Source organism: Asparagus officinalis, chromosome 10, assembly GCF_001876935.1.
Source record: "Asparagus officinalis chromosome 10, Aspof.V1, whole genome shotgun sequence".
NCBI classification, from domain to species: Eukaryota; Viridiplantae; Streptophyta; class Magnoliopsida; order Asparagales; family Asparagaceae; genus Asparagus; species Asparagus officinalis.
In genome coordinates this window covers 70,885,248-70,909,576 of record NC_033803.1, presented here as the reverse complement: position 1 = coordinate 70,909,576, position 24,329 = coordinate 70,885,248, and the positions used below count along the sequence as shown (strand labels likewise).

At 40.3% G+C, this 24,329-nt stretch overlaps 2 protein-coding genes across 4 annotated transcripts; one reads left to right on the top strand and one right to left on the bottom strand.

Annotated features, from left to right (window-relative positions):
* LOC109825358 (monosaccharide-sensing protein 2-like) lies at positions 895–8,223 on the top strand. Of its 3 annotated transcripts, none has more exons than XM_020392207.1 (7): positions 895–1,290; positions 1,482–1,605; positions 1,727–2,293; positions 3,996–4,915; positions 6,233–6,287; positions 6,358–6,490; positions 7,474–8,223. In XM_020392207.1, exons 2-7 carry the CDS (start codon positions 1,527–1,529, stop codon positions 7,907–7,909), a joined length of 2,190 nt encoding a protein of 729 aa, XP_020247796.1. In that variant the 5' UTR covers positions 895–1,290; positions 1,482–1,526; the 3' UTR covers positions 7,910–8,223. The 3 variants fall into 3 exon arrangements, with proteins under 3 accessions (XP_020247796.1, XP_020247797.1, XP_020247798.1); XM_020392208.1 differs by having other exon boundaries at positions 1,419–1,605; XM_020392209.1 differs by having other exon boundaries at positions 895–1,356.
* On the bottom strand, positions 8,713–12,034 carry LOC109825359 (protein MULTIPLE CHLOROPLAST DIVISION SITE 1). The gene is made up of 4 exons (XM_020392210.1): positions 11,738–12,034; positions 10,537–10,703; positions 9,891–10,278; positions 8,713–9,186 (listed from the first exon to the last, which is right to left on the bottom strand). The coding sequence occupies exons 1-4, from the start codon at positions 11,981–11,983 to the stop codon at positions 8,986–8,988; spliced, it is 1,002 nt and encodes a 333-aa protein (XP_020247799.1). The 5' UTR covers positions 11,984–12,034; the 3' UTR covers positions 8,713–8,985.

Here is a 24,329-nt window from a genome sequence, read left to right as displayed (position 1 = left end):
CTACAAATAGAGTCACATTATAAATGCACAAACAGTTAAAAAAAAATTTGCAAATGACAAAAATGTTAGCATCTACATTAATATAGAAAAGGAAAGTTGTTCTATTACTGCCACTCTCGTAATCAATCACTTTAAAATGGAAAAATTGCTTCAAGGCCCTAAAATTTATGTTTCAATGTGTCCCAGTCCCTCCAACTTCCCCAAATGTGCTGCAGTCGCTATAATTTGAAAAAATTGTGTCCAGGCCCCTCCCTCCAAGTTCCAATGCAACCTCCTCCAAAATCCTGATTTTACCCTCTCCCCTACACCTCCCTCCTCCTCCTCCGATCCCCCTCAGCCCCCTCCCCTATAGATAATTGCATATCCCCCCTACACCTCCCTCCTCCTCCTCCGGTCCCCCTCCCCCACCTCCCTCCCCCGCTCCGCCGCCGGCGTCGTCCCGATGAACTTCGCGTCTCATGTTAACTATTACAGTTCACACATTGAACTCAAAACATATTTATGAAACTATAATAGTTAACATGTTATCTATAACAGTTAACATGAGCTAGGATGAGCTGACATGAGAAAGAGAAATAATAAAATTGGGATTTTAGGAGCTGATATGTCTAATCATGAGTTGAAATCATGATGGAGGGTCCTAGACACAGTTTTTTTTAAAAAAGGGACCGCATCATATTAAAAAAATGTGAAAAGCTGGGACACATTGAAACTTGGATTTTGAGGTCTAGAAGCAATTTTTCCCTTTAAATTTCCAAAATTATTTCCAACCCCTAAATCCAACCCCCCACCCACACACACTATGGCCCACCAACAGTGGGGAGAGAGGTAGAGCCGTAGGGCGCTGTAGACAAGATCAAGGGGGCACGTCAGCTCCCTCTCCCATCGCCTTCGCCCTTCGACTCCCCCAAACCTCTCTCTCCTCTCACTACGGAGGGGCCCATCTGCAAATTTTCCATTATTTATGATCTCATGAGTCATCCCATTTTTATTTCTGTTTTGGCTCCTCTGCTGCTCTGTAGGAGATTGGGACGTCGGAAGATTCATGAGAATTAAAAGCTCCTTTGTTTTCATCTGAGCCCTGGCGTCAGCACCACTGACAAGATTTTGGGGCTGTTTTCGTCTGGGTTTGCTCTTTGTTTTCCCATTGGGCCGCTGAGGGCGCCGTTTCCATCTTGCTCGGTGTTTTTGTCCCTCCTTTTGTTTTTATAGGCTCAGCTAACGGCAGCCGTTTAAAATCTCTGCTCTCAACGAGGGTTTGATCCGGGCTCCCCTAGATTTCCCTAAAAGGTGTGGAAATGGCGTCAAGATTTGATTTTTACGTCTATTTGATTGATGGGTTCTGATTGATTTCGGGTAGTTGCTTAGTGGGTCTTTGTTTGTTCTTTACTGGGGATCGTGGTTTGATTTTTCTGTAGATCCGGATGGTCCGAGATTCGTGAGATTTGAATCTTATTATCATGGCTTGATGCCCTCTGCAGGTTGGTCAAATCGGCGGTTAAGTGTTTCTGTTGCTTGGTAGGAAGATGAACGGAGCACTTTTCGTTGCGATTGCCGCTGCGGTTGGTAATTTGCTTCAGGGCTGGGATAATGCTACGATCGCAGGTAACATCTCAGCAGCAATTTATATCTGTTAAATCCCTACTACATGTTTAATCCTCAAATTGAAAAGTAGGCAGCAGCTCCGTTGAATTTGGTGCCATTTATTATTTTTCTCTCTCTTCAGGGGCTGTTCTTTACATAAAGAGGGAATTTCAATTGGAGACTCAGCCCACCATCGAGGGGCTAATCGTAGCCATGTCCCTGATCGGGGCCACAATCGTCACAACATTTTCGGGGCCGTCATCGGATTATCTTGGCCGACGACCCATGTTAATAATCTCATCAGTTCTCTACTTTATAGGCAGCATGTTAATGTTATGGGCTCCCAATGTCTACATGTTACTCCTGGCGAGACTCATCGATGGCCTTGGCATCGGTTTATCAGTAACTCTTGTTCCTGTTTATATATCTGAGACTGCGCCAGCTGATATCAGAGGGTTACTGAACACATTCCCTCAGTTCTGTGGCTCTGGGGGAATGTTTTTTTCGTATTGTATGGTTTTTTGTATGTCATTAATGCCGCAGCCAAATTGGAGAGTGATGCTTGGGGTTCTGTCGATTCCTTCGCTTTTGTATTTTGCTCTGACGATATTTTATTTGCCTGAATCCCCGAGGTGGCTTGTGAGTAAAGGTCGAATGGCTGAGGCGAAAAGGGTTCTTCAGAGGTTACGCGGAAGGGAAGATGTTGCAGGTTTGGAGCATTATTATCTTTTTTGTGTTCCTTTGGATTTAGAATAGTGTAGTATCTGAAGCCGGGGAATATTAAAATTTTATTTAAAATTAAGAAATGTTCTTGAAATTTTCATTTTTGCAAGTAAGGAATGTTATAACGTGGGGGAAAAAAAACAAAACAAGTAGGTATTAGTTCTTCAAACTTTAAGGAATATAATTTTTTGCGCAACATTAAGGGGTGATATTCTTCTTAGTATGCAATTCCTAGTTTATAATGTGAAAATATGTACAATAAACATTATATTGCGTAGATAATTATTTTTTGGCTTCTTGCCGTGGCAGAAACTTTATCCTGAATCTCTGGTATTAGGTGTTTGATATCCTTTGATAAAGTAACAGCTGTTGTGGGTTCTTCTTCTGGTGTCCTTTATTTTTCCTTGAACATGGAAAAACTTAAATGCTCTAGTTCCTCTTTCTCTTGCATGTTTTGCAGGGTAGTTCTCTTGCAATCTGTTACTTCTTCCAGCAGTGCACACATTTTTCTCATGTACTGTTTTCATTAGTTCCTAGTTATGCACGAGTAGCTTGCAAACTGTTATTAGTAAATACTTACTTATGACCATTATTTAGGTTCTTAATATATCAGTCTAAGGGCTTGCTTTTTTGCACGGAAGTAGCTCTGAAGTAGATGAAGTAGGTGAAGTAAAGGAAGTAGAGGTGTCTTCAACTGCTTCCGAGCAAAAAAAGACGTTTGTTTATCTTAAAATGCCACTTCCACTACTTCCTAAAATGCTGATGTGGCATCTACGTGGCACATTTACTTCTAATTTTTTTTTCCATCCCTCAACCTTTATAACTAGATTGAAAATAAAAAACTAATTTCATATTATAATATATCCTTTTATGTTTCTTTCTCTCTTTTGCCCTCGCGCTGAAAAAACAACAACTACTACTCCTTCACTGAAACCCGAGTAAATACGAGTGCCTTGCCTTCAAATAGTATCTCACTGAGCGTGACTATATGAGGCTGCTATCTCGTTGATTATTGAATCACATAATTAATGTAGGACATGTATAATTTATGATATATCCATTGTTCCATATGATTCTTTACATGTAGTTTCACAATGCAGGTGCTTGTACGAGGGATTAGATTGTATACATTTCCAAGATTATTAAGAGTCTTGTTAATTCACAATGCAGGTGCTTGTACGAGGGATTAGATTGTATACATTTCCAAGATTATTAAGAGTCTTGTTAATGATGAGGAAGGGATGTAATTTCACCGATTAGATTGTATACATTTCCAAGATTATTAAGAGTCTTGTTAATGATGAGGAAGGGATGTAATTTCACCCATATGTTCTACTTCAATAACAATCTAAACCAGTCATGGAAGTAATTATAGTACTTCTTTAACTAATTTTGCAATTGCTATTTAAACAAAACAGAAATGAAGAAAAGGAAGTATAACTTCCATTACTTCAAAAAATATGTGAAATAAACAGAAAAAAGTATTACTTCCGCTACTTCTTACTTCATAATTTTGGAAGTTACTTTTTTGATCTACTTTCTACTTCTAATACTTGTGTTAATCCAAACGGGCCCTAAATGAAACTTTTTCTTCTTACAGATTACAAATTTAGTTCATCAGACACTAATTACCTGTTATGGGCACAATCCTCATTTTCTTCCTCTTCATCCCCATTTTGTATGCACAGGAGAAATGGCTCTCCTAGTTGAAGGCTTGGGTGTAGGAGGGGAGACATCCATTGAAGAGTACATAATAGGACCAGCTAACGATCTCAACGACGAGCAAGCCCCAGGTGCAGAAAAGGAACAAATTACCCTCTATGGACCTGAAGAGGGCCAATCATGGATTGCTCGTCCTGCAAAGGGCCAGTCCATGCTCGGAAGTGCCCTTGGCGTCATCTCTCGTCATGGAAGTATGGAGAACCAAGGAAGTATGGCTTTCATGGATCCCCTCGTCACGCTATTTGGTAGTGTCCATGAGAACTTACCGCAGTCAGGAAGCATGAGAAACTCAATGTTTCCGAATTTTGGCAGCATGTTCAGTGTTGCAGGACAACATCCAAAGACCGAGCAGTGGGATGAAGAGAATGGGCCAAGGGAGGTTGACTATGCCTCTGATGGTACTGGAGGTGATTCTGATGAGAATTTACACAGTCCTCTACTATCTCGTCAGACAACAAGCATGGAAGTCAAGGACCTGACGGCACATGGCACTCATGGGAGTATGAGGAGAAATAGTAGTCTGCTACAGGGGACGAGCGGGGAGGCAATGGGCATTGGCGGAGGATGGCAGCTTGCGTGGGTTCAAGACAAGGAAGGAGGTCTTAAGAGAATTTATCTTCATGAGGGCATTCCTTCATCGCGAAAGGGATCGATTCTTTCGATCCCAGGAGGCGATGTCCCTGAAGAAAGCGATTTTGTCCAAGCTGCTGCATTAGTGAGCCAGTCTGCGCTTTTCTCAAAAGATCTGCTGAATCAGCACCCGGTCGGACCTGCAATGGTTCATCCATCCGAGGAAGCTACCAAAGGCCCGAGATGGGCAGATCTTCTTGAACCTGGAGTTAAGAGCGCATTGGTGGTTGGCGTTGGAATCCAGATCCTTCAGCAGGTATGTATGTTACAATGCACATAGACTCCTGGAGTATCGCTGTTTTGAACTTGCTATCCCAGTTGTTTCATGTTGCATATAGATCCCCTGGGCTAAAAAAATTCAACTTTTTTTAAACCCTCAGATACTAACTAATTTCACCCATTGACAACATGTACATGTGACAAAAAGTTCACCCAAGGTAAATGAGTTTAAAAAATTTAACCCTGGGGTCTGTCTTCGACTCTTCGACAATGATAATACAAGGGTAGTAAGTTCACAATGCATAAAGTATAGGGGGTCTATGAGCAATTAACCCTTTTTGTTATAGCATCTGATGAATAATGGTCTGGTAATTTAATCTGTTTGCAAATTCTGCGACGTGGTTGATGACCTGATTTCAGTTGTCAATAACATCATATTGGATGGTCTTCCATTTAAGAAAAATGCAGCTGAAGTGCTTGTATAATCACTTGATATTTTCTACATGTTTCAGTCTATTTTGCAAGTTTTCCATTACCAAATCAACTGTCTAGTCCTTGTGTATGTCAAGCTAATGTTAAGAGTACATCAACAGCACCATCATCAATAACGACAATGACAAAGCCTTTATCCCAAATTTTTTGATGTTGGCTAAATGACTCCTATTCTTCCATTTTAGTAAATGTTATTTTCTCTATTAAGGTAACTGTTACCATATCCTTCTTAATTACTTCCGACCAAGTTTGCTTAGGCATGCATGTCGTCTTCTTTGCTCCATTAATTATAATCTTATCACTTTTTATAACTAGTGCACTTTGTGGCTTTGATTGCACATGAGGACACAATGCTAAAAATGAGAACCTTTATTGAGGACTTTAAGCTTCTATTTCTATGGAAAACCAGAGTTACAGTACTCTCATTAGGTATGATTGGACCTAGCTGCAAATGGATTGGACAATGAGCGGATGCAATATATCTGTATTTGTTTATCTTTCAGTAAATATGGATTCTGATATTGAAACTTCTAACTCGCGGATGCAATATATCTGTATTTGTTTATCTTTCAGTAAATATGGATTCTGATATTGAAACTTCTAACTCATATCCATAATAGTTAGTTATGAACTTCAATTCATATTTGATTCAGATGTTGGCTAGATATGGTGGAATATAAATAAAACATTGACAAAAGGATGAGCTTTTAAATGGAAATGTAAAAATATATAAGATCCTGAGCTTGTCTTTCTTTAACCAAGACTTTACATTTAGTATATTAAGTATCAGAGAAATATGTGCACTAAAACAAATTCAGAATATTTGGATAATGTAACATATAAAAATTCTATCCTTCTGCAGTTTTCTGGCATCAATGGGGTTCTCTACTACACTCCTCAAATACTAGAACAAGCAGGCGTAGGACTTCTTCTCTCGTGGCATCAATGGGGTTCTCTACTACACTCCTCAAATACTAGAACAAGCAGGCGTAGGACTTCTTCTCTCGAATCTTGGCCTCAGCTCTACCGCAGCATCAATCCTTATAAGCGCCCTGGTTACCTTGTTAATGCTCCCTTCCATAGGTATTGCCATGAGATTCATGGATATTGCTGGACGAAGGTTAGTCTCCATCTTCTCAGACTAAATTGTGCACACCCAGAGCGAAAATAAAAAAAAAAATTTTTGAAAGAAGAAAAGTAGAGGAAAGTTCTCATCTATTTAAATTTGGTTAAATTTGACGAAACCCTCTTGAAATTTGGGCTATTTGCACAAAACCTCCTAAACTTTATAAATAAATTAAGAAGGGTAAGAGTATCAACAATAGATCCCCGAGTGAACACTTTTTTTTGACTATAATCCTCTGGGGCTCTATTTGTTAGAAAACAATTGTCTCTTTCTCTAAGGGTAAAAGAGTCAAAGAGTTACACTTAGGGAGCCTATCTGCAACAATAGAACTATAGGAGGTCTATTTGCAATTGGGCATAGGACAAGGGGTCTATTCGCAATTAATCCAATTTAAAAAACTTAGTGAGCATTTATAAATATTCAAACACACCCCCCCCCCCCCCCCCCCCCAAAAAAAAAAAAAAAAAAGAGAGAGAAAAAAGGGAAAAGAGGAACTATTGAGAACTCTCATAAACGGGCATTAATGTCAGGGATAGAAGGTCGAAACAACCCTCATTACCATCTAAATTACCCTGAAGCTGTAAAACTTTTGGTAAAAGTAAAGAGTACATTCTGCCATCACTAATGGTTTTTTTTGGTGAAACTAAATTTAAGATGTTTTTCTCTAAAGGGTTAATTGAGGATAGACTCCTCGCACTGTCTCCAAATTGAACTTGCCACGACTGTTGTTCTATTATTGCATGGTTCCCCTGAGTGAAATATTTTGACCCTTTTCAGGGGGTCTATCTGCAACAAACAGAATTTTACTCGGGGGTCTATCAGCATTAATAGAACTCTTTTAGGGTGTCTAATTTATGGAGTTTAGGGGATTTTTTGTTCAGAACACCCCAAAGTTGAGGTTTTAAATTTTTTTACTCCTTAAACATTTATCCATACTTTTATTCTCACTATGTATTCATTACTTCTTCTCATGGCAGGTCTCTTCTTCTAACCACCATTCCTATCCTCATGGGTACATTGGTCATTCTCGTAATATCCAATTTGATAGAGTTCGGTCAAGTACTCCATGCAGTGCTCTCAACTGTCAGCGTTATAGTTTATTTCTGTTGCTTTGTGATGGGTTTTGGTCCTATCCCCAATATTTTATGCTCTGAGATTTTCCCAACTCGGGTTAGAGGTGTTTGCATTGCTATTTGTGCTTTGACATTCTGGATTGGAGATATTATTGTCACTTATTCTCTCCCTGTGATGCTCAATTCCATTGGTTTGGCTGGAGTTTTCGGTATCTATGCGGTGGTTTGTACCATATCTTTGGTGTTTGTTTACTTGAAGGTTCCGGAAACAAAGGGTATGCCTTTAGAAGTTATTACTGAGTTCTTTGCTGTTGGTTCCAAACAAACTGCGAAGAATTGAAATGATATTCTCTTAGCTCGAGTTTATCTTTGGAGTTGTTAAGGTTGTGATGGGATGAGGAAGAAAACGAGAGGGAGCTCGGTATTTTGATAAGGGATGATAAGATGCAGCGAGCTTTTTGGGCAAAATTATATAATCTTTTTGCTAACAGAAGTTACTGTTGTAAGCTCTTCTTTCATTTTATGCTTCCCTTTCTTTCTTTGTTCTTGGATTTAGTTCTTAAGAAGTTAGTACTGTAATGCATTTCAGGAAAAATAAGTTGAACCAGAATGATAATAGATCCTCTTAGTGACAATTCCGAAATTTCCTGCCTCCTATTGTTGTTGTTGTCTCTCTTCAGTGAGCAGTTTTGGACATGCAGAATATGTGAATATATGACTTGGTTGAGGAAATTATCGTCTGTTTTTGTTCTTTTTCCCCTCTGTTGATTCTCGTCTATATATTTTGTGTATGTATGTGTGACAAACATGTTGGTTTCTGCTTATGATCTTATCCGTGATGAATATGTTCATTTCCAGGAGCAGGATGATGTATCTGTGTTGAGATGGAGCAGTGCTACATATTTTCAAGATAGATTACATAGTTCATGTGAATTTTGGAATGTTTTCTTGGTTTAAGAGACATCTACCGTACAGATTTCCTCTTGCGTTCTTAAGATATTGACCATACAAACGAGGATATTTCCCTGAAGTTTTAGGAAGTAGTTGCAAATTTAGATGAAATAACGTTATCCATCAGGACATGACAATTCCATCATCAACCCTGGGAAATAAACCAGCAGTCCGTAATAATCTGAACCCAAATGAAAACATGAGCTTGATTGATTATTGATCTTTCAGTACTCATTCTCAACTTTGCAAAGACAATGGTAAGGCTTTCATTTGCGTGGGAAAGTCTCGAATTTACTTCCCGAAACACTTCACAGTAAATACAAAATAGTGGCAGATGCAGAGCATATATACAATTTGATGTACAAATTTCCGCATAGGAGCCAACCACTTTCACTAGCTAACGCTGTTCTTGTTTGGGATCAAATTCCATTATCTTCATATAAAATCATGCCGTAGAAATCCCAACTACAATTTTCTCTTCATTTCATCTGGTAACAAGTTTTCACCAGAACCGTCCTCAGTATTTGGATTCGAGGGCATATGCTTGTACTGCTGATCTGTAGAAGAACTAGGCTGCTCCTGTGGTTTTGATTTCTGTGAGCTAACTGCACCTTCGGAACCTTGGATGCTTCGGACGTTGATCGTCACTTCGTTGAAGTCTTGGCCCTGAAGATAAAAAAGTACAGGTAATAATTAGTGACCAATCACTACATGTCCTGTATCTTTTACTATGACTAAATCAAAATGTAAACTCTGAATACCAATACATAGCCTAAACTCTGAATACCAATACATAGCCTAATTACTCTTGCAAATGTTACTCTTTCTCCTCAAAATGAGTAAAATCTCTAAATCTTACTAACCCTCTAGATCCTAACAACCAATATTCTAATTATTTCTAACTTTGCGTAAAAACTCATGACACCGGCACAATAACTCTCCTATCCAACACAGCCTCGATATAATAAAACAAATGACGAGAACACCATCAGAAGAATAAAATAAGTATTTTTACAAACTTGCCATGGCAGAGCTGCACCATTTACAATGATGACTATTGAGAAGGTGAACTTCTAATAAGATAAAGTATTCAAGTTTGATTTTTCAATGATATTATGTAATACCAGACCCAATCAGAATAGCCATCTACGCTTCAAATATTGTACTACTTCGAGCTTTAGAATGTCAAAACCTTCTAAAAGAACAACTGAGAAATCAAAACAATTTAACAACAATAAAGTAGGTTGGCTTTGCGTAATACTTGTTTCGGAGATTATATAAGTCAGTATATATATTAGAAGACTAAGTTATCTAGGTTTAGGAAGGAGCGAGCAAGAATGAACATATGCTAATTAATGATAAAAACTTACATTTTGAAGCGCCTCCAGCTTTTTCTGCAAGGCTTCATGTTCTTCTCTGATGCGAGAGGGAACACCATGTTTTTGAGAAACATTATCCTGGGCCTTTTTCTCATCAATATCACTGGTGGTGGTAGCGAATGGGTGATTGGCTGGAACCCATCTGACTGAATCAGGGTCTACATCAGGTGGGATCGGATCACCTTCTTTTAGAAAAACTTTCGGTCTAGTCCACTGATATGCACGCGATCTCCTCTTCTGATGTTCTGACTGTTGTTCTTCAGTAAGCTTTACAGGAGCTAAGCGATAAACCTTTCCACACATCTCTATGGTCGAATTACTCTGACCAACCTTCACTAAAGGATTATTAAAGGGATCTTCATATTCCAGAGGCTTCGAGCTGTACAGGAGAAAGTATGAAGAAACACTTATTTATTACATTAAGAATCACATGTCTGTTCTTGCAATAAATAAACATAAATGATTTAATATCTCGCACAACATAGACGTGAGATATAGCAAAAGTCCATGTGGTATTTACTACTTAGCATGCCAACTTAAAGTTATCTAGTAACAAATATGCACTGTACATATATCTCCACATGGAAAACTCTCAGTAGCATGAAATACATGGAAGATATTCGGTTAGATAACATACATGCCTCTTCTATCAGCTCTCAATTGGCCCCTTCTCACGAGATCAGCAACAGAACCCTGACGAGTTGGGCTACGCCTTTTAAGCATCACTTTTCTTACAACAATCACAAGTAACACAAATGCAATATATATGCCAACTGCAAATTTTGAGCCAATATTCCGCCGCACCTGAAACAGGTTATACAAAGACATGTCAGAATGTAGTGACAAGGCCTTAGAAAATACATTTTTTCTGCTGCCTAAAGTAATGACGAGTGCGCTTGATCACAATTATAGGTCTGCATACTGCATAGATGTGGATGCAATAAGCATATTTTGGGTTTGTTTTGGAGCTTCCGGTACATACTATATGTTGCATTTTGTTTATGGACATTCTTGTGCTTTGTTGATTGTAATTCTTGGATGGTCCCAATGTTCAAAATTTGTGTAACTTAATTCATAATACTAGCCTTAGGGTTTTCGAGTTTGAGTAAAAAACACTTTAGTACACTTTGGCAGCTGTATATAATAGAAAAGTTTCTTTTTTCATGAAAACCACCTTTAAAATAGATCTAGTCAGTTTAAAAAAAACAACATTTGAAGTTTTTTCCACGCATAAACCACCTTATAAGTGGATTTAGTTTTCAGTCAACCACCTTTTGTCAAGTCAACCACCTTTTGTTAAATTCTGGTCAATTAATACTTTAATCACCCAAACTATCCTCGTTAATTACACTCGTACTTGGGAAACACGTGTTAGGCACATGCATTTAATGAGGATAGTTTGGGTATTAATCATGCAAAAATTGACAAAGAAGTGGTTGATAGGAAACTAAAACCACGTATAAGGTGATTTACGCATAAATAAAAAACTTCAAAGGTGGGTTTCTATCCATATGACTTATTTTAAAGATGGTCTTCATTAAATCAACCCCAATAGAAATTATGGTTATATTCTTATGCCAAACGTTAGGTGACATTATCAAGAACCAGACTTTTGAGTTCCGTACATAAAGTATGAGAGGTGAGAGGACAAAGCTAGATAGACCCTCAATTTTGCTAGAAATGTGGCCATAAATAAGATCATACAAACTAATCATACATAAGGGAACTCCATTCATCAATGAGGCATAACACATGCTAATTGAAACATCCAAAGTACCCAAAATATCAAATTTTGAAAATTTAGTTTACAAAAAAAAAAAGGGGAAGAGAAATTTCACCACTAAAACAGCAGGGGGAAGAGCATCGATCATCCCCTTCAATGCACGAGCTCCACCACCACCGCCTGAACCCGAATCGTCATTAGAAGCCCGAACGCGAAATCTCAAGCTCGATCGCCGCCTACTCAATCTCAATTGGAGCATCGAGGGTTTCGAAGCGTTCTCGAAAGAACCCAACTTTGATCGCAGCGATGGAACTGCAACAAGAGAATAGTTGATTTGCGATTGAAATCGAAGTGATGTCATTGGGGCGAGAAACTAGGGCTAGGGTTTTTGCTCAATTTCGGGGATTTTAAGTTTTTAACAGGGCTTCTGTTAATATGGTTTTTTACCTATGTACCCTCCAACAAAACAATATTTTTGAATCAGCCCTCCACATCTATCTATTTGCTAATTAACCCTCCAGTTCTACTACGCTGAATTAATAATACCCCCAAATTTATCATCCTCAGTTTTTTGAATATCCCCTAACATAACTTTTGGGGTTATTTTAACTCAATGTTGTATGTAAACTAGTAAAGAGTTGGAAAAGTGTATTTACCTCGTATGACAAGGAAGCTCATTATTCTACATTAGTTTACAGCCATGCATATACTGTTTATAAAACTATATCCCTTCACATTTGCTATAACTTTAGAAGTTAGAGAAAGACTTATATTTGATTCAGACATTAGTTGTAATTACTTAAAATATCTTCTGATAATCAAGTAATAAATTTTCTGAAGCTGCTAGAGCATTAGGGAAAAAATAGTTTCTTGTCACACCGATAAAGTATTCGTTAATAAGTTTTCGATATTATCTTTTGCTATGGGCTAAAAAGTATATTCATGATACTGAGAGAAAGAGTCTAGATACAAAGTGGTTTAAAACCCAGAAAATCTGAATAATTTTGCATCCACTATATTTTTGCGTAGCTCATCAATACATTAGTAATGAAATTGCAAAATTTCTAAAAGGTTTTACTTACTTTCGAACATGGATTAGGCTGAGCTGATAAGATTCTACGGCTAGAATAGTTAGCAGCTAAAGTCCCTAAAAGTCGTCTTTTGCAACTTCCATCAAGTTGATCTCCTTCATCTGCTTCATTCCTCAGTTTACATATGCCAATGCTGAAGAAAGGGAGGTTGAAGTTGACACAAAGGAGCTACTTGCAAAAGATGCTGAAGAAATTCAGTTTTGACAGCAATGCCAAGACGGTGAGTACTTCATTAGTCTCCCATGAAGTTTTTGTCACTTAAGCCTTCTAAATGCTAAATCGATTGTAACATGTCATTTGCTAAGAACAAAGCAAAAAAGGTCAAAATGTCTCTCAGCCTTCATAGAGGCAAAAAGGTTTGTGTTTCAATGTTTAATTGGTTCCATAATTTATGTGAAAGAAGTATTGAAAAGCTCCGCGATATTAACTTTTTTAGGGTAAAACAATCAAACATCCCTTTGTGGACTAAGAAAGTTTAGGGGGCTATATCCAAAATCCCTCAAACTTGAGGTGGTTATTGGCAGTTTATAATAAAGTAGTTGAGAATGTTAATTATCTCAGACGTGGCCAAAGTTGATAGGGGTTTTGTGAAATTTTAAATATGCAGTTAAAGATGACCAAAGGGAGGAACTGATCAAGCTCTTTCGTGTGTGTAGGTCGTAAGCTAGTAATATTTCCCATACATACTGTTGTGCGCAGCGGAAATTTCGGCTGAGTTTCTGGTGCACAATAAGAGAGAAAGATCGATAAGAATTATTGTTTCTCAAAGAGAATAAGAATCTGAAGCCTAATATCCCATCAAAGTGGGATATTAGCTCTTCCTCTCGTCAGCTCTAGGACTACGCGTCGATGGATCCTAAAAACTATTACAATGGCCACAAACTCAAACAAACCAATTTTACGTGGTTCGGCAAATAGCCTACGTCCACGGGGCAAGGAGAGGGATCTACTATTATAGAGAAAAATAATACAAATGAGTTTACAACTCTCACAATCTAAACCCTCGAATAGGCTCCTTGTTTTTCTTCACAAGAAAAGATCAGCCTCCAAATACTTTTTCTCTCTTCACAAAACCCTAGGATTTTCCTCTGCTGCAGCCGCTATTTTTCTTCTCTGCAGAAAACAACCACAGCCGCACACAATTTTCTCCTCTGTACGCCGTCAAAAAATCTCTCTGCGTTTGCATCTGTTGCAGCCGCCAATAGAAAACCCAACTTGCACTTCCGTCCCTGCCTTCGCTCACCCAAAAACCTAGGAGATCACATTGATACTTATAGAAAAAAATATCGGGTGGGCTTTTTTTATGCATCTGCGAATGAATTCATGCACCTGCGAACAAACAAGTTGCTTCACGTGGGTAGGTCCCACACCATTCATAATTCTCCACCTCGGCGAAGTTTTCCCAAAACTGAGCCGACACCAACAAAAACAAATGCCTCACTTGTTGTATCCAGTACGCCATGGCAACGGACTCATGACAACAGACTCCATCCACACAAGTCGAGACCTAAACGGGAGTGCGAACATTCACCCAAATGTCGGTATCTACTCACCAAATTGATCTCACCCCCAACTAATCCAAACCGTCTGCATCGTAAAGACTGCCTACGTATCCTCTTGCCCAAGGAATCAAGCCGAACGTAGTTCACCCAAATGGCCGCGAACGACCTCAATCCAATAGAAGAGTTCGCAACCCTTCTCCAATATTATCAACTCTGCGGCTGATAGCACCTCCAATGGCCTCAAACACCTCCACCTGAGGCGAACCAATGGCCGTATAGCACCTCCAATGGCCTCAAACACCTCCACCTGAGGCGAACCAATGGCCGTATCCAAACTATGTCTGCTAGCTGCACTCGAATCAAAATCCAACCCATCATCTGCATCCGAAACCAAATGATCTCCAAGCCGTGTCACCTCAACTGGAATCCCAAACAATGCAGTATGATCTGGAGTAATCTTTACCCAATGTGGAGTAGCATCACTCTCCACCCGCTGCGATACATTTAAGGTCTGTCCAAAACTCTCCACCTGCTGAGAGTTAAATAGCTCCCTCATCGAAGCCTCAACCGAAGTGACACTACCAGACCTATCTTCCATTGGAGTTTTACCTCCAATCGCAACAGTTAGCAACTCTTTAATAGGATGACTCAAATATGTCGAAGCCTCAGTCCAGAACCTCTTCTGCAAACCATTACTCGACCACAAACACCGATCCTCCTCCAGCAAGGCACGGTTCTCCAAATTTGTCACTCTATCTAGTTTCCCCAAGATTTCCTTTCCAACGAAGTGTCTCGAAATACCGTGAGCTTGACTCCAATACAAAAATAGGTCCATCTTGTACCTCCCACCAAAATCAAAATGAAGTACCTTCACCTTTCTGTCCATCTTACACTTCTTCAAACTGTTAGAGACTACTAAGACTTTCTTCAATGAGGATTTGATTGTAACCCAAACACACCTAGAACAGTCACCAACAAAGGAAACCAAACGCCTATTACCTCTCAATGATGCCCCCTTGGAAGGCCCCCAAACATCCACGTGAACTCCTCTAGAATGACCCTTAGCACGATGAATAGAGGTGCCACACTTCACCTTGGTCTTCTTGCTCACATCAACATGTTCACTGGACTTCAAACTGCAGGTCTTCGCATCCTCTTTCAATCTATGCGAGGAATCAATACTGGAATGGCCAAGCCCCAAATGCCGCAGTCTAGTCGTATCAATAGAAGTCGTCAGTTCTCCACCTGCCACTATACCTCCAGTCAGGTAATACAGGTTATTCCTCCTGATGCCCTTCATCACAATCCGAGAGTCTTCCATAATCTTGAGAACCATATCCTCAATTCGAACATTCAGACCCTCTCCAACCAAAGCTCCAATCGAGATCAAGTTCTTCCTCAAAGAAGGAACATATCTCACGTCATTTAACTCCCTAACAGTCCCGTCAAACATCTTTATGCGAATTCTTCCTATCCCAAGGATCTGGCATGCATGGTTATCAGCCATGTACACCACACCACTATCCACCAGCTTCTCAAAACTGGAGAACCATTCCCTTCTAGGGCACACATGATAGGTCGCACCACTATCCAACATCCATTCAGATTCCTCCGAATAGCTATCTGTAGGACTGATAGAAAGCGAATAAATAGAAGAGTCAGAATTTTTACCATCCGATACGATATTTGCTTCTGATGATGGTTGCTTCCCTTTTCCCTTTTGCTTATTCTTCATCCATTCGTCGAGCTTTGGACAGTCTTTCTTTCAATGACCAGTCTCCTTGCACCAAGCACACTGATTTTTTCCTACTCTAGACTGTAACTTCCAATTCTTTCGGTTCGGATTCTTCCCTCTTGCAACCAACGCCTCTGCTACCGACTCAGTCGAAGTCTCCTTATCCTTCTTCCGAAGCTGATAATTTACCAGTGTAGCAGTGACCTCACTATACGAAAGAGATGCCTTCCCATTAATCAGAGTAAGGACGAAGGTCTCATATTCCTCGTCGGGCAAGGAACTCAACAACAGCAACGCCTTGTCCTCATCTTCAATCATGACATCCACATTCGCCAAATCCGCAAGAAGCTTTGTGTAGGTGTTCATGTGATCTCTAATTGAGGTTCCCTTCTTCAACTGGAAACGATAAAGTCTCCTCTTCAAATGCAAGCGGTTCTCAACACTCTTTGTCAGATACTTGCTTTCGAGAATCTCCCAAATCTTCTTTGCAGAAGTCTCATTCATCACATCATATTTTAGATCTTGAGTCAAACAAGATCTAATCACACCACACGCCGTTCGATTCATCTTCTTCCAAACCTTTTCTTCAATCTCATCTGGCTTGCCATCTAACTCCAAGGTATCCTCCAAATTCTACGCGTTCAGCGCATCCGTATCCTCCAAATTCTACGCGTTCAGCGCATCCAAAACCTCGCATCTCCATAATCCAAAATTATTTGTGCTATTAAACTTCTCCACATCTATATTCATAGAGTGGATATTCAAACTCTGAATGGTCTTCGCGCCAGAAGCACCACCATCGACACCCGAAGCACCTTCTTTCCCCGACATCTTACGCACCAACGAACGAATAATAGATCCAAAACTGAAAGGATAGAGTCTTTACCAAAAGATCTCACCTTTATCACCAAATGAAGCTCTAGACGAGCCTCCAAATTGATCTACTCCTCCAAATAGCCCAAGCGTAGCCCGAGCTCTGATACCACTTGTTGTGCGCAACGGAAATTTCGGCAGAGTTTCTGGTGCACAATAAGAGAGAAAGATCGATAAGAATTCTTGTTTCTCAAAGGGAACAAGAATCTGAAGTCTAATATCCCATCAAAGTGGGATATTAGCTCTTCCTCTCGTCAGCTCTAGGACTGCGCGTCGAGGGATCCTAAAAACTATTACAATGACCACAAACTCAAACAAACCAATTTTACGTGGTTCGGCAAATAGCCTACGCCCACGGGGCAAGGAGGGGGATCTACTATTATAGAGAAAAAGAATACAAATGAGTTTACAACTCTCACAATCTAAACCCTCGAATAGGCTCCTTGCTTTTCTTCACAAGAAAATATCAGCCTCCAAATACTTTTTCTCTCTTCACAAAACCCTAGGATTTTCCTCTGCTACAGCCGCTATTTTTCTTCTCTGCAGAAAACAACCACAGCCGCACACAATTTTCTCCTCTGTACGCCGTCAAAAAATCTCTCTGCGTTTGCGTCTGCTACAGCCGCCAATAGAAAACCTAACTTGCACTTCCGTCCCTGCCTTCGCTCACCCGAAAGCCTAGGAGATCACATTGATACTCATAGAAAAAAAAATATCGGGTGGGCTTTTTTTTTATGCATCTGCGAATGAATTCATGCACCTGCGAACAAACAAGTTGCTTCACGTGGGTTGTTCACGTGGGTAGGTCCCACACCATTCACACATACTTTGTCACCAACTAGCTAAACACCAAAAACCAGAAGACACGAAAGGGAAGCAAAATCTAAAACTTTCAAAACTTGAATAGGGGCCTATTTAGTTTGTTAAATAGTACTCCTCTGTTTAGTTAGTTATTAAAATGGTCACGGTACTATAGCTGAGTTCGGTTACCAAAAACTTTACTGCCAAAATTAAACATGAGACTTCGTGACACAACATGAGCATATTGCCAAAGATTCTTAGATTACCCCTTTAACTTTAGAAATATCCCCCCCACCCCAACACACACAGAATTTCGGGGTTTCGAAAATGCCTTTAACTTTCAAAAAAAATTTCATAAAAATGGCTCCTCAATGGACTTAACTGCAAATTTCACTGAAAACTTAAATTGTGATATTTTATAGCTTTTGATTGACGCATGAATGTATTTTGGCACCTGAGGGGGAAATTTCGTGGTTCCGCTACAATTATTGGATTAACAGCATTGTCCCTTACCATCACAATTTTTCAATGAAACAAAATATTCCAAGTAGGGATTTCACACCCGTCGTAATTAAGAGAATTATAATTTAGTTTAACACATTAATTTGATTTCCTAAAAGAACTCCTACTGAGTCTTATTTAAAAAAACTCTCCGCTTAAAATGTCTAGAATACTTTTATTTGCTGATTTTTTATATTATTAAGGCCAAAACAAAAATATAACGCTTAGGATCGTAATCCCCGTTCTGTTAATCCAATTAAGTAACTGGATCAAGTGAGTAACTATATTGGATGGCCAATATTAACCTTAGGTCCAGGTTAGCAAGGCTCCACACTTGTCTCAGCCTGCTAACCGTCAAAGGTTTAGCCCCTTACGGGGCCCGCAACTCTGCGGGTCGCGGCCCAGGGACTTTCCCGGGTTGGAGGCACCGGCTCATTTTGTCCTAAGCATCGTTGCAAACTCACGTCCGCTTCCCGTTTATAAAGTGCCTTGTCTAATAAAAATTAAGCGATGTGGGATTAGAAGACGCTTGGGTTGAGGTTCCAGGGAAGCGGAACGAGTTTGTTTTGGTTTCTGACCCCAACAACGCCATGAATGAAGCCCCTTAGCCTGCTTTGCTTTCGGCGGGAGGACGCCCAGGCTCTGCTCGCTCAGGTGGATCCTGCTTTAAAAAAATTCAAGATCACAATGACGAATCGCCTAGGTCCTTTACATGGGGATTGAGGTAAAGCTCCAGTCAAAGAATGCTTGGGTCCGATGAATAAATCCCAAGTGACTTCTCACATAGGGGGTTGTTCGCGTCCTCCCGCCAAGTCAAAGCAATCACAGGAGGGGAAAGTTCTAATTTCCACACGTTTGGGAGTTCGCATAGGAACTCAGGAGCCTGTTAAAACCCGCACCTGCAAGGGGTAGTTCTAAACGTGCGACTCCTGATACGACCTTGGATCGCTCAAAGGCGACGACAAATCGTCTTGAGAATGTCAACAAGGCCCAACAACACCAACAGTCGATAGGTTGCTCAGGTCATCATACCGACGAGTTGTACTATCAGTAGGGGTGTTAACGGAGCGGATACGGCTCGGATATGGCACTTATCATATCCATATCCGCTTACCCATCTCGGATACAGATATACGTCGGTAAGAAAAATTCATATCCATATCTACCAAAATCGGATACGGTTACGGATATAGATGCGAATATATAAACGGATATGTATGCGGATACAAAAAGGATATGAGAAAACTAGATAGTATTCAGAAAAATAAAGTCATGTGATACAAAAAGAGTTCGTTAATTGTTCATTATGATTGAAAAGCTAAGATTAGACATCTTGTTCATCAAAATTAACCACAAATCCATAATCTAATAATCGAAACTATCATAAGAGTATGACCAATATGTATTCGGATATTTTCGGATTCGGATACAGATACGAATATTTCACTACAAAATCATATCCATAACCATATCCTATCGGTAATAGATTTGAGTAACCATATTCGTATCCTAACGGATACGGTTATAGATATTTCCTCGGATACAGATACGGTTTAGCACCCCTAACTATCAGGCTAAAAGTAAGAATAAGTCTCGAAAGAGAAATGTTCAACAAACGGGTCCAAGTATTTTGATATTAAGGCCAAAAAATATAACGCTTAGGATCGTAATCCCCGTTCTGTTAATCCAATTACTGGATCAAGTGAGTAACTGTATTAATGACGGCCAATATTAATAACCTTAGACCGGGTAATAGATTTGAGTAACCATATTCGTATCCTAACGGATACGGTTATGGATATTTCCTCGGATACAGATACGGTTTGTCACCCCTAACTATCAGGCTAAAAGTAAGAATAAGTCTCGAAAGAGAAATGTTCAACAAACGGGTCCAAGTATTTCTGATATTACAGCCAAAAATATAACGCTTAGGATCATAATCCCCGTTCTGTTAATCCAATTATTGGATCAAGTGAGTAACTGTATTAAGGACGACCAATATTAATAACCTTAGACCGGGTAAGCAAGGCTCCGCACTCGTCTCAGCCCGCTAACCATCGAAGGTTATACCCCTTACGGGGCCCGCATCTCTGCGGATAGGCCCAGGGACTTTCCTGGGTTAGAGAGGCACCCGCTCACTTTGTCCTAAGCATCGTTGCTTGCTCAAGTTGGCTTCCCGTTTATAAAGCGCCTCGTCTAAAGAGAATTAACCGATGTGGGATTAAAGCCACTTGGGTTGAGGTTCCAGCCCAGGGAAGCGGAAGAATGCTCGCAGCAGCAGGGGGTGGGCTTCTGATCAATGGCAAGGACCTCGGTGTACACCGTCAGCAACTCGGCCAACGAGTTTGTTTTGGTTTCTAACCCCAACGACGCCATGAATGAAGTCCCTTGGCCTGCTTTGCTTTCGGCGGGAGGACGCCCAGGCTCTGCTCGCTCAGGTCAGGGGACGATTCTCTCTACTTTAGGGTTTAGGTGGATCCTGCTTGGGCGTCGAAAATTTTCTAAAGCTTGTTTCATCATGGAAATTGGGGAAATTTTGGGATTTTTTTATGTTGTTGTTGTTGCTTGATAGAAAGATGTGCGGAGCAGTTTTTGTACAACAAACACAAAAAGGGAAGAAGGGAATAGTGTCCAAAGAATCACAGAGAACTCGCAAAGTTTGGACCCCAAAATCTGAACTTGTGCAAAAATCAGAATCGTAGGATACTCCCTTCATCCGAGACACTTACGAGTGTCTCGGACAAAGGGACCTTATCCGAGACACAAGCAATTGTCTCGGAAAAGGAAGCCATATCCGAGATGCACACATGTGTCTCAGACAAAGGTCGTCTCCCGATAGTTCTCCTTCGACTGCATCGACATCTGCTCGTCACTTGTCTACTGCAACAACATCCGCGACACCACCAGTGAAGCCATGAGTCAGTTCTGACCTGTCAAAATTCAAGATCACAATGGCGAATCGCCTAGGTCCTTTACATGAGGATTGAGGTAAAGCTCCAGTCAAAGAACGTTTGGGTCCGATGAATAAATCCCAAGTGACTTCTCACATAGGGGGTTGTTCGCGTCCTCCCGCCAAGTCAAAGCAATCACAGGAGGGGAAAATTCTAATTTCCACACGTTTGGGAGTTCGCATCGGAACTCAGGAGCCCGTTAAAACTCCGCACCCGCAAAGGGGTAGTTCTAAACGTGTGACTCCTGATACGACCTTGGATCGCTCAAAGGCAACGACAAGTCGTCTTGAGAATGTTAACAAGGCACAACCACACCAACAGTCGATAGGTTGCTCAGGTCATCATACCGACGAGTTGTACTATCAGTAGGGGTGTTAACCGAGCGGATATGGCTCGGATATGGCACTTATCATATCCATATCCGCTTACTCATCTCGGATACGGATACGGATACGGATATATGTCGGTAAGAAAAATTCATATCCATATCCGCCAAAATCGGATACGGTTACGAATATAGATGCGGATATATAAACGGATATGCATGCGGATACAAAAAGGATATGAGAAAACTAGATAGTATTCAGAAAAATATAGTCATGTGATACAAAAAGAGTTCGTTAATATGTTCATTATGATTGAAAAGCTAAGACTATGCATCTTGTTCATCAAAATTAACCACAAATCCATAATCTAATAATCAAAACTATCATAAGAGTATGACCAATATGTATTCGGATATTTTCGGATACGGATACGAATATTTCACTACAAAACCATATCCGTAACCATATCCTATCGATAATAGATTTGAGTAACCATATTCGTATCCTAACGGATACGGTTACAGATATTTCCTCGGATACGGACTATCAGGCTAAAAGTAAGAATAAGTCTCGAAAGAGAAATGTTCAACAAACGGGTCCAAGTATGGATCGTAATCCCCGTTCTGTTAATCCAATTACTAGATCAAGTGAGTAACCATATTCGTATCCTAACTGATACGGTTACAGATCTTTCATCGGATACAGATACGGTTTGGCACACCTAACTATCAAGCTAAAAGTAAGAATAAATCTCGAAAGAGAAATGTTCAACAAACGGGTCCTATCAAGCTAAAAGTAAGAATAAGTCTCGAAAGAAATGGTCAACAAACGGGTCCAAGTATTTGTATTTCTGATATTAAGGCCAAAAAAAATATAACGCTTAGGATCGTAATCCCCGTTCTGTTAATCCAATTATTGGATCAAGTGAGTAACTGTATTAAGGACGGCCAATATTAATAACCTTAAACCGGGTAAGCAAGGCTCCGCACTCGTCTCAGCCCGCTAGCCATCGAAGGTTACACCCCTTACGGGGTCCGCATCTCTGCGGATAGGCCCAGGGACTTTCCCGGGTTAGAGAGGCACCCGCTCACTTCGTCCTAAGCACTGGTACTGTCTCAAGTTGGCTTCAAGTTTATAAAGCGCCTCGTCTAAAGAGAATTAACCGATGTGGGATTAAAGCCACTTGGGTTGAGGTTCCAGCCCAGGGAAGCGGAAGAATGCTCACAGCAGCAGCAGGGGTGGGCTCCCGATCAATGGCAAGGACCTCGGTGTACACCGTCAGCAACTCGTCCAACGAGTTTGTTTTGGTTTCTGACCCCAACGACGCCACGAAGTCCCATGGCCTGCTTTGCTTTCGGCGGGAGGACGCCCAGGCTCTGCACGCTCAGGTCAGGGGACAATTCTCTCTACTTCAGGGTTTAGGTGGATCCTGCTTGGGCGTCGAAAATTTTCTAAAGCTTGTTTCATCATGGAAATTTTTTTTTTTTTTTTTTTTTTTTTTTGCTGCTGCTGCTTGATAGAAAGATAAACGGAGCAATTTTTGTTGCGATTGCCGCTGCTGTTGGTAATTTGCTTCAGGGCTGGGATAATGCTACAATTGCAGGTAACATCTGTTTTCAAAGGAAACGAGCAGCAATTTATATCTGTTAAATCCCTACTACATGTTTAATCCCCAAATTGAAAAGTGAGAATTATGAGCAGCAGCTAGATCTATTGAATTTGGTTCCCAGTCCACAGCTGCGTGCTCCTTTACTTATTATATATATTTTTTCTCTTCAGGGGCTGTTCTTTACATAAAGAGGGAATTTCAATTTAGAGGCTCAGCCCACCATCGTCCCTAATCGGAGCCACAATCATCACAACATTTTCGGGGCCAGCCTCCGATTATCTCGGCCGACCGACGACCCATGTTAATAATCTCATGAGCTCTCTACTTTATAGGCAGCATGTTAATGTTATGGGCTCCCAATGTCTACATGTTACGCCTGCAAGACTCGTTGACGGCGGCCTTGGCATCGGTTTGTCAGTAACTCTTGTTCCTGTTTAGACATCTGAGGCTGCACCAGCTGATATTAGAGGGTTATTGAACACGCTCCCTCAGTTCTGTGGCTCCGGGGGGATGTGTTCTTTTCGTATTGCATGGTTTTTTTTGTATGTCGTTAATGCTGCAGCCAAATTGGAGAGTGATGCTCGGAGTTCTGTCGATCCCTTTGCTTTTGTATTTTGCTCTGACCATATTTTATTTGCCTGAATCCCCGAGGTGGCTTGTGAGTAAAGGTCGAATGGCTGAGGTGGAAAAAATTCTTCAGAGGTTACGCGAAAGGGAAGATGTTGCAGGTTCGGAGCATTATTATCCTTCTGTGTTCCTTTGGATAAGAATAGTGTTGTATCTTAAGCCGAGGAATATTAATTTTTTTTTATCTAAATTAAGAAATGTTCTTGAAATTTTCATTTTTGCAAGTAAGGAATGTTATAACGTGGGGAAAAAACAAAACAAAACAAGTAGGTATTAGTTCTTCAAACTTTTAAGGAATATAATTTTTTGCGCAACATTAAGGGGTGATATTCTTCTTAGTATGCAATTCCTAGTTCATAATGCGAAAATATGTACAATAAACATTATATTGCGTAGATAATTATTTTTTGGCTTCTTGCAGTGGCAGAAACTTTATCCTGAATCTCTGGTATTAGGCGTTTGATATCCTTTGATAAAGTAACAGCTGTTGTGGGTTCTTCTTCTGGTGTCCTTTGTTTTTCCTTGAACATGGAAGAACTTAAATCCTCTAGTTCCTCTTTCTGTTGCATGTTTTGCTAGGGTAGTTCTCTTGCAATCTGTTACTTCTTCCAGCAGTGCACACATTTTTCTCATGTACTGTTCTCATCAGTTCCTAGTTATGCACGAGTAGCTTGCAAACTGTCATCAGTTC

What these genes read in the sequence shown, in the direction of transcription:
- LOC109825358 (XM_020392207.1), top strand. Translation starts at nt 1,527, where the DNA reads ATGAACGGAGCACTTTTCGTTGCGATTGCCGCTGCGGTTGGTAATTTG. An exon ending in TCAAATACTAGAACAAGCAG is followed by an intron (nt 6,288 to 6,357) that starts GCGTAGGACTTC and finishes TAGAACAAGCAG; the next exon opens with GCGTAGGACTTCTTCTCTCG. An exon ending in ATGGATATTGCTGGACGAAG is followed by an intron (nt 6,491 to 7,473) that starts GTTAGTCTCCAT and finishes TTCTCATGGCAG; the next exon opens with GTCTCTTCTTCTAACCACCA.
- LOC109825359 (XM_020392210.1), bottom strand. Translation starts at nt 11,983, where the DNA reads ATGACATCACTTCGATTTCAATCGCAAATCAACTATTCTCTTGTTGCA. An exon ending in TTCCCCCTGCTGTTTTAGTG is followed by an intron (nt 10,704 to 11,737) that starts GTGAAATTTCTC and finishes AACCTGTTTCAG; the next exon opens with GTGCGGCGGAATATTGGCTC. An exon ending in AGCTGGAGGCGCTTCAAAAT is followed by an intron (nt 9,187 to 9,890) that starts GTAAGTTTTTAT and finishes TTTTATCTTCAG; the next exon opens with GGCCAAGACTTCAACGAAGT.